Source organism: Ptychodera flava, chromosome 5, assembly GCF_041260155.1.
Source record: "Ptychodera flava strain L36383 chromosome 5, AS_Pfla_20210202, whole genome shotgun sequence".
NCBI classification, from domain to species: Eukaryota; Metazoa; Hemichordata; class Enteropneusta; family Ptychoderidae; genus Ptychodera; species Ptychodera flava.
In genome coordinates, this window is record NC_091932.1 from 26897076 (window position 1) to 26911165 (window position 14090).

Here is a 14090-nt window from a genome sequence, read left to right on the forward strand (position 1 = left end):
ATCACATTTTCTAATATAATTAATAGTCTGCAATGACCTATGGTTGTAGGGATCAAATCATCGATATGCGTACTTGTTTTCTATGTTCACTCACTAATAGTTGCAGTTGGTCGAAGTGATAGAACGTTTAGTCAAACCTTGGTTGAAGATACAAGAGTTTTAATGACCTCCGATGCCTTGGCATAGTCACTAACTCATTTATTATACCGGGTTGTCTAGTATTTTGCTAGTTCAGGCATGAAAGGAAAAGGTTCATTTCAATACATGACCTCTGTGGTTCTACAGCTCAAATATAATTTTTTTTTACGGAGGCTCTAATATTTCTTCTGCTTTATATGAATTACATTTGCTGTTGCATTTTGTAGTGCAAGACCATACGATTAAACCTACCACGTATGTTCCCAATAAAAGGTAAACCTCTTGGGCCTGGGGGGAGACCAGCAGGTCTACGCACACTCCATAACGCAGCTATCAGTATGAAGGCTATCAGGACCATAAAAATATTGATTGGACTGCTGAGAAAGGTCTGGATCGTTTCCGCTGTTGCATAATCCATTCTGACAGCCGGCTTGATACTCTGTGAAAATGCACGGAAGAATTGCATTGCCGTGGCTTGCCCCGTCGGTGAAATTCGCAAGTGGTTTCGAAACAAAGATCGATTTTGATAAAAGAGGTACCATATGTACTCTTCTAGCCTAGGGCAAGAAATAGTTGGTCTCTAGGGTACAGTAAAATATTGGCTGACCAGCAAGAGATAAAATACTTGTTAAAGGCACAGGATAAAAACTGCAACAAGTTAAAATGAATACACTAAAATACCGACCAACCAGCGGGGTATAAAACACTTGCAAAATCAGGGACAATAATAATAGTTAGTCTATAATTCATGCATAGTTCTGTAGATTTGTGCTGTACTTCGCTTCAGCAGTGGGGTCACCTTGGTGTGGAGCGCGCGTCGACCGCCTTGCGCCATCGCATTTTTGTAAAAGACACTGCACTTTCATGTATTTGGAATGATATTGCGATAAGTTCTAGTTGATAATGAACTGTACGTTTTCCTGAATCTGATCATGACGTAGTGGTTGAATAATAAGTCTCAGTTATCTTCGAAAAATAAGGGGTTATCAATATTCAACAATCATCATAATGACCCTTAAAAATTGTGTTCTCCCAACTTTAGCGACGACTTTGCTTCTCCTGACAAGGATATCGTGAGCCTTGAAGGAAAATAAAATGACAAAGAATGGGAACATTCTAGCGATGAATTGTTGATAATCGGCTCACCTTCTGTCTGTGCTTGCCTTCTGAAATGTGGTTTAATGACTCTGACCTGTTGATCTCTTTAGTGTAGTTAAAAAACTACTTTGCATTTTGTGGCTTATATAACGTTGTCATGGCCATCACACAAAAGCTGTCACTGCTGGACACCAGTAATTGTAATCAATTGTTGGTATGAACAATACATAATGAAATGTTATTATGCTGATTGTTTTATTAAAATCGCAAGCCATTCATAAATTTCCATTTCAATGACAATATAGATTTGAATTTCAAAACCTTTTTTTCTTTTTCGAAGCACAGAGGAAGTAAGAAACATTGTTGAGTAGATATGATCGTTTTATGTTGTCAACTTGCCAAAATCAGCAAAATTTGCCCACCATTTCATGTTGTCAAATTTAACTGCGAAACTTCGAAATTATTTGTTATTGCCCTTTGTATCGCCAATGAATGAAGTAAGGATCTCTCTTTTATTTCTGCCAGCATCGTTAGAAAATACGGCAGACTTATAGGCGTGATTTACAGCACAGTAAAGCGACACCAAGAAATTAACAATATTGAACGAACACTTATTTCCTGGAAGAGTTTCTCAATGCTTGCTATAAGGAGACTTTGAAAGGACCAGTACTAAGTTCAACGTAGCGAGCAAGGCTATTGTTTGAGTTTGCCTGGCTGTGTTAGTTGCAACACTTTCGAAGGAAATTGGAGTGCATGCATTTTAAAAACAACTCCAGGAAGGTTTTCAATTGGAAAATTAACTTATATCTGATTGTATTATCGATATTACTCCTTTTCTCGTCATCGGAATGTTATACCCAGCCGTTCTATAAAGACCGAAATGTGTATTACTTGCAAAAAACGCTGCGTACGTAAAAAGATACGTAGATATTGGCAATTTGTCGGATCTTTTGTTTTTCTTTTTTATGTTTTTCCTTTACCCATTTTTGTGTGTTTTGTGTACTCTTCGTCTGCCGCCGACGTCTTACCAGCGACGTGCATGATGTGAAATAGTAACTAAAAAAAAAAATACCATTGAATATGACAAGAGTTTAGAAAATTTCATGGACTGCAAATGCCCTCTCTTATGTTTTTCAATGGTTATGTAAGAAGACATTGCCTTTCTTTTGTTTGTTGTTTGGATAGCAGCAAGTCGGAACTGAACACGTTGTGAACAGGTTGAGAATTGAATGGAGCAGTACCTTTGTCACGAATACAAATGCAATTGTTAAAAAATGAAAAACGTTACACAACGGTATTCTTTTCAAAGCAACTTTAGCCTATACGGTATGTGATACACGGCAATGGCGGACGATACTCTTGGAGTTGACTTTTCAGTCTAGAATATCATAAACTTAATAATGACCTTTTAAGGGACAACATTGAAATTTATAGGTACATGTACATAAAAATGTTAAAAATTCCTTAAAATAGCCTGAGACTTTCAGGGTTTACTTTAAGCTAACTGGAGTTGACTGTTAACCGAGAACAGTTGAACTTATTATCAGTAATATCCTTTTTGTGATAATACTGAAATCGAATACTGGAGGTATAACTACCCCATTTAGTTCGGGCGGGATTCACACTTCTGAAGGGGTGAATGAGCCCTTGAAAAGTAGGTTGAAAGCGTTGCATGATGAATGCTACAGCAGACTGAACTGCAAAAAAAAACTTGAAAAGAATAGTCTTCAGGTCCGATATTGGTGCAGTCTTTAGGTCCGATATTGGTGTATTTATTGTTCGTATTCTTCAGGCATTTGGCTCAGATACAAACACGTGCGAAACGAGAAACGATTTACCTTAACAAATTGACGTCAAATTATTTTATTAACACTATAAACACTATAAACTTTATCAGATAGGCTATGCTGGCATAGACCAATCGGCTGAAAAAGTATCACCAATAATTTTAAAGGTATGTGTTTAGTTATTGAACACACAATAGAACACTGAACTGTAACAATTTTGATTGCACTTAAAGTGTTCAGTTAAAAAAAATTCAATGCACGTGTTTAGATTTTGAACATATAGTGCCTTTATTTTTCAACGCATTTACCAATGCTCAAAATTGCATGAAATAGAACACTGTAACACTTTTTGAGCATAATCTAGGCAAACAAACAGAATAGAATAAATATCTCCTGGATCGGAAAGCAGGCTATTACCAGTGTAACTAATAATGTAAACACAGCAAATTAGAGACACAAATTAACAGTGTGACATTTAAATAAAATGGGATAATTTAAAAAATATGAACATGTTACTCACAATACTGCAAGAAAAACTAAAATCTGAGGAGACAATGCCTACCGCGCCGCTGTTCGAACTTGGTGTCCATCCAATGTCATTTTGCAAAGATACTTTCCGCGGTCAGTCAAGGAACATTTGATTCCTTGTATTAACAGCTAATACACGGTCACAAAATACTCGCAGAACTTTATCTTTACAATACATACGATTTCGCGGCCGTTATCAAAAGAGAAAACATACACTTACAAAAATAAGGTTGCATCCAGCAAATTTCCAGCGCTCTTGTGACAGTGTAATATTGAAAAAGGAAGAAGGTGGCGTTCAGTAGCCAGATCAGTAGCTTATTCCAATTTTACCACGCATATACTTAGTAAATTTACGCTGAACTCTTTCAATATGCTTAATGAGATACAGCTGTTGTGGAGGGAGACAATACTTGACTGACGTACTCAAGTTGGCCTCCTACTAGAGTTATGTACAGGATTTTGAGAGTGTCAGAGGTAACACTATAAATTATACAGATACTAGTGCGGTTTTATACCTTTTTCACCTTTTTATTGGTTGGTCATTTTTAATGTATTCGTCATTCTTTTACACTTTTAGATCTTGACACTTTGAGCGTCTTTTAGTCACTGATAGGGGGTTGCATGGTTGCTCCCGGAACGTATGTTTCCTCTACTCCTAATGTTTTTTATCGAAGGTTTTTTTCCGGTATTGTAATTTTATCTATTTTATATTCGAACTAGTGCAGCTTTTTACTTTTTTACCTAAATGAAGGCTTTTACGGTTATAAATGGTTGAGAATATCTACTATAGGACAAAATGCGGACATGCCTTTGAAAGTCAATCCGTATATGGAACTTTGATAAACGTTGGATAATTTTGTAGTTGTATGTGATTTGAACACCATTTGTATACGATCCACTAAAACATTCAGGTAGGTTTTTGTAAATTTGTACAATGTTATTTATGTCGGCTTGATGAGCCACTTATTAGGCGTTTAATTTAATGTTGACCTTGAACATATGAAACATCTTAATTACAGACAGATAATATCCAAGAGTTGGTTAACAATTTGGAAAAACGACCAGAAAGTAATTGTGATAAAAACTTGTCTTAAATTAATTCTCTTATATCAGCCCTCCCCAGTCCGACCTAACATTTCCGTGTAAGTCAAGAACAAGAACGAAAAAGGCTCTATTAACTCGACGTTCGCCTTTACCTTATTCAGTTTATCAATTGCGTTCTTGTAATGTTAGGCACCTTTGTAGACGTCTTTTGAAATTATAAAAAAGACGTGTTTTACAAACGATGTAAGTTTTAGAGTGATGATATCATGTGCCTTTCGGTTTTGTGCTCAGATCATGGTGCTATTTGGTAGCCCCATGGTGTGCTCGACAATACAAGCGGGGATGTCGGTCGGTGACTGCGACCTTGCTTGCAGATTTTACACCGTAGTATTTTGCTTTGAATTTTCAATTGGACCCGTTTGCAAGAAGAGTCTAGTATTCTCTCTGTAAATCAAGAAGCATTTCGGGTATCTAAAACATTACTAGCTACGCAGCTCGAAAGTTATTCTCTTAAACAGGACTGGAACATTAGTCAAGCTGCATTTTGCAAAGTAGCTAACCGCCTTTTTTCAGAAAGCATGCAATTTACTGCATACTGCGTATGCTCCGCTGGGCCTGAGACTTTCGCCCTCTTGGCTATATATGTCAGTGAGCTGTCAAGAACTCAATAGCTTAGTTGCGTGAATCTGTCTATATTGTGATACATTAATCTATCAATATATAAACTCAACTACCTAACTCATCAAGCAAGGGTCGCAATCCAGTTTTTAGGCCGTTTGTGACGAGGAGACATAATCGATGAAGTGTCGCGGAATAACTGGTCAAATCAATAAGTGTAATAGTAACTTTGGAATTTTTATATCCTTCACTGTAGTTTTTATACAAAAACACATTTTCTAGAAAGCGGGCGTGCAAGAGCAAGACACCGCAACTAATCATATAACAGCGGGGCGAAAAAGTGTTTTCCCCGACAGTATAGTGAGACAAGATACAGTAGATAGTGGCTATATTATTCATTTTTAAAGGGTGTCTAAACATTGACGTAAAAAGATAGGTCCAAAAAATATTGTTACGTGCAGAGAAAACGAACAAAAGGGTGAACTCAGCAGTTAACGTTTTATACAAAATTTATTACGAAAATAAAACTAATTGCTAAGTTAGGGATAGAGTACAAGCTTTAAAAGTGTACAGACTACTTATCTCAGCTGGGACGGCAAAGCTCCAGTCTCAGAGTTGTAACAGTCAGTCGGATGAATGAACAGTCCTTTGGCTTGCAGGCTTGAAGCTGCACAAAGTCCACAGTATAAATCCAACGTTGACAGTGAAGGTCTTGAAAAGTCTTGAGAATGACTACTGCTGGAGTTTAGTAACACACAAGAGACACGATCCCAAAAGTCTGACTGGAAGCTTTGCACGTCCCTTTTATACACATGCATATAAGAACAATCTAGAACTTTTATTGACATGCTAATTACTGTTCTAAAATTATCTCTCTTACACAACTAATTAAATTTCTAGAACATTCAAAACATGACTAATTGAATTCAAGGTTGTGAGGTCATTAAGGGCAGTGACCTTGAGAATGTTCTAGACTAATTGAACTCAGGTCATGATGAGTGTGGGGGAAATGACCTACATAACACACCCCCTCTTCAAAAAAAAAGAAAATTTTTCAAAGAAAAATCTTTCTTTTACAAATGTAATCTTGAAAAAGATTTAAGTACTCAAAATTTGTTTTACTCTAAAGTAAAATTTCTTGAAAGTGAACAACAATAAACTCTAAATACGAGAGAGACAGTCTGCAATTAAATTGTCTCTGCCTTTGATATGTCTAATGTCAAGATTAAACTCCTGTAACATTAAACTCCATCTTAGCAATCTCTGATTTTTGCCTTTAAATTTCTGCAGAAAAACAAGAGGGTTGTGATCAATATAAACCACTATTGGCTGATTTGAAGAAGTAACATAAACTTCAAAATGCTGTAAAGCTAATATCAAAGATAAACACTCTTTTTCAATTGTAGAGTAGTTTCTCTGGGATTTGTTAAATTTGCGTGAAAAAAGCAAACAGGATGATCTATACCATGACTATCCTCTTGCAATAAAACAGCACCAGCAGCCGTATCACTAGCATCTACAGCTAATTTGAATGGCAAAGTGAAATCTGGTGCAGACAACACTGGGGCACTTTGCAGTATGGCTTTAAGTGTATGAAATGCCTGTTGGCATTGCTCTGACCAAACAAACTTTACTTTCTTTTTAAGTAAGTTAGTCAAAGGCTCAGTAATTGTGGAGAAATTTGGACAGAATTTTCTGTAGTAACCAGCCATACCGAGAAAGCGCATCAGTTGTCGTTTGCAGTTTGGTATGGGAAAACTTGAAATGGCACTGATTTTGGCATCAACAGGTTTTACCTCACCCTGTCCTACAGTATGTCCGAGGTAAGTTACCCTCGCCCAACCAAACTCAGATTTGGCAAGGTTGACAGTCAACATTGCTTTACTCAGTCTCTCAAAGAACTTCCGCATGAGCTTGATGTGTTCCTCCCAGGTGTCACTATACAGGACGACGTCGTCAACGTAAGCTGCACATCCGTCTAGCCCGGATATGACGTCGTTGATCATCTGTTTGAACGTTGCCGGAGAGTTCTTCATTCCGAATGGCATCACCTTGTACTGGAACAATCCGTCTGGTGTAACAAAGGCGGATATTTCACGAGCACGATCCGTCAGAGGGACTTGCCAAAATCCCTTCAGTAGGTCAAATTTCGTCACATACTTGGCTTTTCCCACTCGGTCGATGCAGTCATCAATCCTCGGGATTGGGAAAGTGTCTGTCTTTGTTAAAGTGTTGACCTTCCTAAAGTCCGTGCACATACGATAACTGTGATCTGATTTGGGAACAAGTATCACGGCGAACTCCAGTTACTTTTACTGGGTTCAATAAAGTCATTGTCCAGCAGGTATTTGACTTCTTCCTGGAGATATTTCGCTTTTGTTGGATTCAGTCTGTATGGATGTTGTTTTACAGGCTTACTGTCCCCAACATCAACGTCGTGATAGATGACGTTTGTCCTCGTTGGAACATCTTTAAACAGGTGTTTATATTCATGGAGCAGTTCTTTCACCTGTTGTTGTTGTTCTGGCTGGAGGTGTGCCAACTTTGTAGATTCCAGCTTCTCCAGGATTTCTGAGTTCTGAAGCTTGACCGAGCCCAGCTTTGAGTTTAGAGTATTTTCACTCAAGTCAGTTTCAGTATCACTATCCTCATAATGGTTTGAAATGACTGCACTGACAGGCTGAGTTATAGTAGGATTATCCCTATCCAAATATGGCTTAAGCATATTTATGCGACATAGCTGTTTTTGTTTTCGCCTGTCAGGTGTTATTATGATGTAATTTAAATCACTTAATTTCTTATCAATTAGGTATGGCCCAAAGTAACGAGCATGGAGTGGTTTGCCAGGAATTGGAAGTAGAACAAGAACTTTTTGACCTGGTTCAAACTTCCGTTTTGAGGTGTTTTTATCATATCTGGTTTTCATTGACTGCTGAGATGACTCAAGATTTTCTCTGGCTAATTCACATGCTTTAGAGAGTTTTGTACGAAAATCTGACACATATTGCAAAATATTCAGACAATCATCATCGTCTGATAGGAATTTCTCTTTAACAAGCTTAAGTGGGCCACGGACTGTATGTCCAAAAACAAGCTCAAATGGGCTAACACCAAGAGACTGTTGAATTGACTCTCTAACAGCAAAGAGCAGAAAATGAATTCCTTCATCCCACTGCTTCTCTGTGTCAAAACAGTAGGTCCTAATCATGTTTTTCAAAGTTTGATGAAATCGCTCAAGAGCACCCTGACTTTCTGGATGATAGGTGGATGACCTATACTGTTTAATGCCTAGCTGATCCATTACTTGTTGAAAAATTCCAGACATAAAGTTGGAGCCTTGATCGGACTGGACACATTTAGGGAGGCCAAATAAAGTGAAAAATTTGACTAAAGCTTTCACTATAGTCTTTGTCTTTATATTTCTCAGTGGTATGGCTTCTGGGAACCGAGTTGATGTACACATTATTGTCAGCATGTACTCATTTCCTGATCTTGTTTTTGGTAGGGGCCCAACACAGTCTATTAGTATCCTACTAAATGGTTCTTGAAATGCAGGAATTGGCTGTAAAGGGGCCTTTGGAATGGTCTGATTTGGCTTTCCTACCATTTGACATGTGTGACAAGTTTTACAGAAATGTGCTACATCCTGCCTGAGATTAGGCCAATAAAAGTGACTGAGAATTTTATGATAAGTTTTCCTGACTCCTAAGTGACCAGCCCAGGGGGTTTCATGGGCCAGGCGCAATATTTCAGCATGGTAGGGCTTTGGAACCACAATTGATGTTTTATAGCCCAATCGTCATCAACCAAAACATCTGGAGGTCTCCATTTACGCATGAGAATACCAGATTTTGTATAATAGGAAACAGAGCTATCTGAAGTTTTACCTTCATCATCTACCCTGTCAAACAAAGACAAAATATCTGGGTCTTTGTGTTGTTCTGCAATGAGATTTGATCTAGAAAATATCTGACTTTGGTCAGCAGAAGTTTTACTGGAAGTTTCAAATCCACGAGGGATAACGGGATGATCCGTGTCAAACAGCTGACTGAGAAAGGTGTCATTTAAGTCAACATCTGTGACATTATTTTTGAGAGTATTTTGATTCTCGGAAGATTTCTTTGACATGGCTCGAGTAATGGCACATGAAGGAAATAAATCGGGTATCTCTTGTTCAATTGGCTCTGGATCCTGATCTAAACTAGGATTATCAGTCACAAGTGGATTAGTAATGACCTTGTCCCCAGCAAGGTCGTTTCCAAGAAGAAGGTGAATCCCTTCAAAAGGCAAAAAAGGCCTAATACCTAAAGTCACAGGTCCAGAAACAAAGTCCGAAGACAAATAGACATTATGGAGAGGAACAGGAATAAAGTCATTGCAATCTACCCCCTTAATAAGAACTTTAGAACCTGAAAATGACTTTTCAGAAAACGGCAGGGTATCTGCCAACAAAAGAGACTGGGAAGCCCCGGTATCTCTTAAAATTTTGACAGGGGTAGCGGAAGAGAAATCACTAGAAAGTGATATAAAACCATTATGAATAAATGGCTCGAAAATACCCATAATGCTATCTTGAGAAGAATTGACCTTGACCTCATTAATTGGGGATAAGAGGGGTTTAACCTCAGAAAATGTTATGCACACATTATTAGACTCTAATTGAGTTGATGAAGAAATAAAGCCGGTTGGCTTAGATCCACTTTGACCACTTTGACCTTCACGTTTTCTTTTCAATTTGAAACACTCTGACATTAAATGGCCGTCTTTCTTACAATAATTACAAGAAAGTGTACCAAACTGTTTGTCAGAAGGAGATTGAGACTTGGGATCTGATGACGTGGGAGTGTTACTTGGATTCTGTGAACTGTTGTCATTTGATTTCCTACTCTCCTTTGAGAAATTCTTGGATGAAAAGGAGGAGTTAAATTTACCTGCATTGTTTCTGTATGAAAAGGACTGGGATGGTTTGCTGAGAAATGAAGATTTGTGTGTCAATGAATAATCATCGGCCAAACGTGCAGCAACCTCCAATGTATCTGCCTTTTGTTCACTGATAAACGTCTTGATGTCACTCCGGATGCACCTTTTAAATTCCTCAATCAAAACAAGCTGTCGTAATTTGTCATAATTCTGACTGACCTTTTCAGAAGAACACCAACGATCAAACAGTTGTTCTTTTGTTCGAGCAAATTCAACATAAGTTTGATCCTTCACCTTCTCACAATCCCTAAATTTCTGACGGTAAGCTTCAGGCACCAACTCGTAGCCCTTGAGAATTAATTCCTTCACAGAATCATAATCTGAAGCCTGCTCTACTGACAACTGAATGTAAATTTCTCTGGCTTTACCCACCAAAGCACTCTGCAAAAGCATAGACCAGGACTCCTTAGGCCAATCCAGACTCTGAGCAATTTTCTCAAAATGAAGGAAATATTTATCAACATCCTTTTCTTGGAAAGGGGAACTAACCTGAAATGCTTAGTGATGTCAAAATTGTCTGAAGGGAAGAATTTTCCTGACTTTCTAAGCTCTAAACGTCTCATTTCTAACTGCAGTCGGTGTTCTGCTAATTCTCTTTTCTTTTCTTTTTCCTCTCTTTCTTTCTCCCTTTGTCTTTCTTCCATTTGCAATTCTTTTTCTTTCATTTCCAATTCCCTCTCTTTCTGTCTTTCTTCCATTTCTAATCTTTCCTGCCTATCTTTCTCTCTCTGTCTTTCTTCCATTTGTAATTGCATTTGTATTTTTTCTTTTTCTAATGCCAATTTTTAAGCTCCAAATCTGTCTGAATTTCTAATTCTAATTTTCTTAGTTCAAAGGTAGACTCGGGCTCATAATCTTTCAAGGTGGATTCCTCAAATTGGCCTAAATTAACTAAATGTTTTGCAATGTGGTACTGTATTTCCCGCTTGCGCATAGATCTTTTGACATCTACTTTAAGGAAATTGGCCAGTGCAATGAGGTTGTCTTTTTTGAGGGAATCAAATGCGTCCTGATCAAGGTCATCCATAAATTCGTCTGGCTTGAATTCCGCCATGATTGAATTTCGCTGAGTTCATAGTATACAGTAGTTTTGAAAAGGCAGACAAAATGTTGTCAAACGGCTCAAAATATTCGTCTCCCGGACGAGCCCCCAATTTGTTACGTGCAGAGAAAACGAACAAAAGGGTGAACTCAGCAGTTAACGTTTTATACAAAATTTATTACGAAAATAAAACTAATTGCTAAGTTAGGGATAGAGTACAAGCTTTAAAAGTGTACAGACTACTTATCTCAGCTGGGACGGCAAAGCTCCAGTCTCAGAGTTGTAACAGTCAGTCGGATGAATGAACAGTCCTTTGGCTTGCAGGCTTGAAGCTGCACAAAGTCCACAGTATAAATCCAACGTTGACAGTGAAGGTCTTGAAAAGTCTTGAGAATGACTACTGCTGGAGTTTAGTAACACACAAGAGACACGATCCCAAAAGTCTGACTGGAAGCTGTGCACGTCCCTTTTATACACATGCATATAAGAACAATCTAGAACTTTTATTGACATGCTAATTACTGTTCTAAAATTATCTCTCTTACACAACTAATTAAATTTCTAGAACATTCAAAACATGACTAATTGAATTCAAGGTTGTGAGGTCATTAAGGGCAGTGACCTTGAGAATGTTCTAGACTAATTGAACTCAGGTCATGATGAGTGTGGGGGCAATGACCTACATAACAATATTGTTTACAGATAGTTATTATATTGTCATTTAGGGTTTCAGGCGGGTTCAAAACCTGACATAAAAAAGATATAATACCCAATTTTTTTTGTTTTATTCAACTGACATATTTATCGTCTTTGCTATCGCCTATCGTTCAAAAAGATTTAGACATTATCTCCCCAAGACCATACCTCCCCAACGCATAAATCGACCTGGTTTGGTACAGCTGTGCTTCTTTCGTGTCTTCACAGTTTTACAAAACATCTCGCCAACTGTTCGCATTATGCATGGGCCACGTCTTGCAGAAACGAATGACATTTACTTCGGATATTTATTGGTCATATCATGGAGCTGAAAGAGTGGTTTTTTATGCAACAAGCGGTGAGTTTCTCCACTCAAATGTTGACTGGCCGTCGTCAACTTGAAAGCGCATATATTGTCATGTCTGTGTTTATAAACAGCGCTGTGCTTGACCCTCGAACCACATATCCCAAAGCATCTTGGTTACTTTGTTTACCCGTATTGATCATGTGAGCTAAAATCAGAGATTCTGAAAGTCAAAGGTTTCTAGTTCCGGCTTCCTGTATGACGGACCACATCAGGACACTGACTCAACGGTTTCGAACAGCGTTCTGCAACCCAAAGGAGCAACAGACGAGCCCATAAATTGTCCCCTTCTCAAAATGTTACAAAATTGCTGGCGTTCGTAAAATTGGGAAGTGTTTATCATAAAGTAGGTTTCTGTGGACACGGCTTTTGAGAGTTTCTCCCCTTTCCTTCGTTATACCTTGCAGGTGCGTTCGTTGTTGACTTTGTCAACGTCGTTAATTCGGTGATAAGCTGGTTACAGCGTCCACAGATTAGTAATTTAGCCTTGCTTGCTTTGGCGAATTAGGCAATCAAACGCATCAGATAATAGACGCAACACAGTGACAAAACTTAAACACAATTGGAACTAGTTTGGCAAAATTGGATTTTCAAAATTTTTCAAATTTCTCAAAAGTTTTAGTTGCCTCATAGCTTAATGTCTAAATATTACAAATCACTCATAAAAACAAGTGTGTAACGTAAAAAGAAAAGCAGATGAAATAACATTTGAAGATTTTAAAGACATTACTTCACCATCCAATTATCCCAAATTAGTTCCAATCGTGTTCTTAGCGTAAGACCGTCAAAGGAAAACCATAGCAAGAAGAACCCTGTGTTGATTCCAAGACACTCCTACCCCTGCCCCTGCCCCTGCATAAGGATGGACATTTTATGCAGCCCCCCTATGCCCTTACTTACAAATCCAGGAGAGGGAGAGTAATATTTGAGTCAGGTCAATGCTGTATTATGATATTGTTTTCATATATATTAACACATCAGAGTCTGAAAGAGACTGTTAACTTTGGAACAAGAGTGTCAAATTCATAAAATTTTAAACACACACAAACACCGAACTATTTACGGGGAACAGGGATTGTATCGCAGGGTGAGTCCTGAACGGGATTTCGAATCACAGTTTTAAACATGATCAAAGCATGGGAAACGCACGATGCAACTTTTGGTGAAGTTTGAGTGTCTGGTAGATATTTCTCGGGATATTTCAAAATTTTCTTATGCGAGGTTTTTAGAAAAGTTCCCCCTTTTCTTGATTCCACGGACCCGTAACAAAGAATAAAAAAGACTCCCTTCCCCGTGATTTTGAGAATACGCATGGATACCCATTTCTCCCGACAGTGACACCACCGGGGACAACAGTCCGGATCCCTCCAGGCTGCGTTTGGAATAACCAAAAGGCACACCTTGATGCGTAAGAAAAGTCGTATCTTTGTCGATGGCGTCTATACTAAATACTATGCTAGTGTGTCTATGTGAGTGTTATCTGTTCATGTCTACTTTTGAGTAAAATCATTTCCCTTTTTCCTTTGTCTAACAATACTATCAATAGAATAAAAGCCACGTTTCACGTTAATTCGAATACATAACTTCGTAATTATGCGTGCCAAGAGTTCGTGATTTTCACGATTTACTATAATCAGCTAGGACAAGAGACGTAACCGTAGAGGGCGTATTTCGCCATTGCATCCATATGATATACTCCTGGTTCTAGCCCTGCGTACAGGTCTGTGTGCTTCCGGCGTTATACGGCCTCAACCACAGCCCTGCAACGGTCTATGGAGATAACTGGGGACTCTGC

The 14090-nt window shown here is 38.3% G+C and overlaps 1 protein-coding gene across 3 annotated transcripts in view; it reads right to left on the reverse strand.

Annotated features, from left to right (window-relative positions):
• The window catches only part of LOC139133398 (cytochrome P450 1A5-like), a 60073-nt gene that overhangs the window by 12210 nt on the left and 33773 nt on the right, over window positions 1-14090 (reverse strand). For 2 of the 3 annotated variants that reach the window (XM_070699966.1, XM_070699964.1), the window contains exon 2: window positions 391-577. In XM_070699966.1, the coding sequence (XP_070556067.1) occupies window positions 391-556 (166 nt within the window). In that variant the 5' untranslated portion in view covers window positions 557-577. Of the gene's footprint in view, window positions 1-390; window positions 578-1284; window positions 1434-14090 lie in introns of those variants that run through there. The other variant, XM_070699965.1, reaches the window with a different exon arrangement.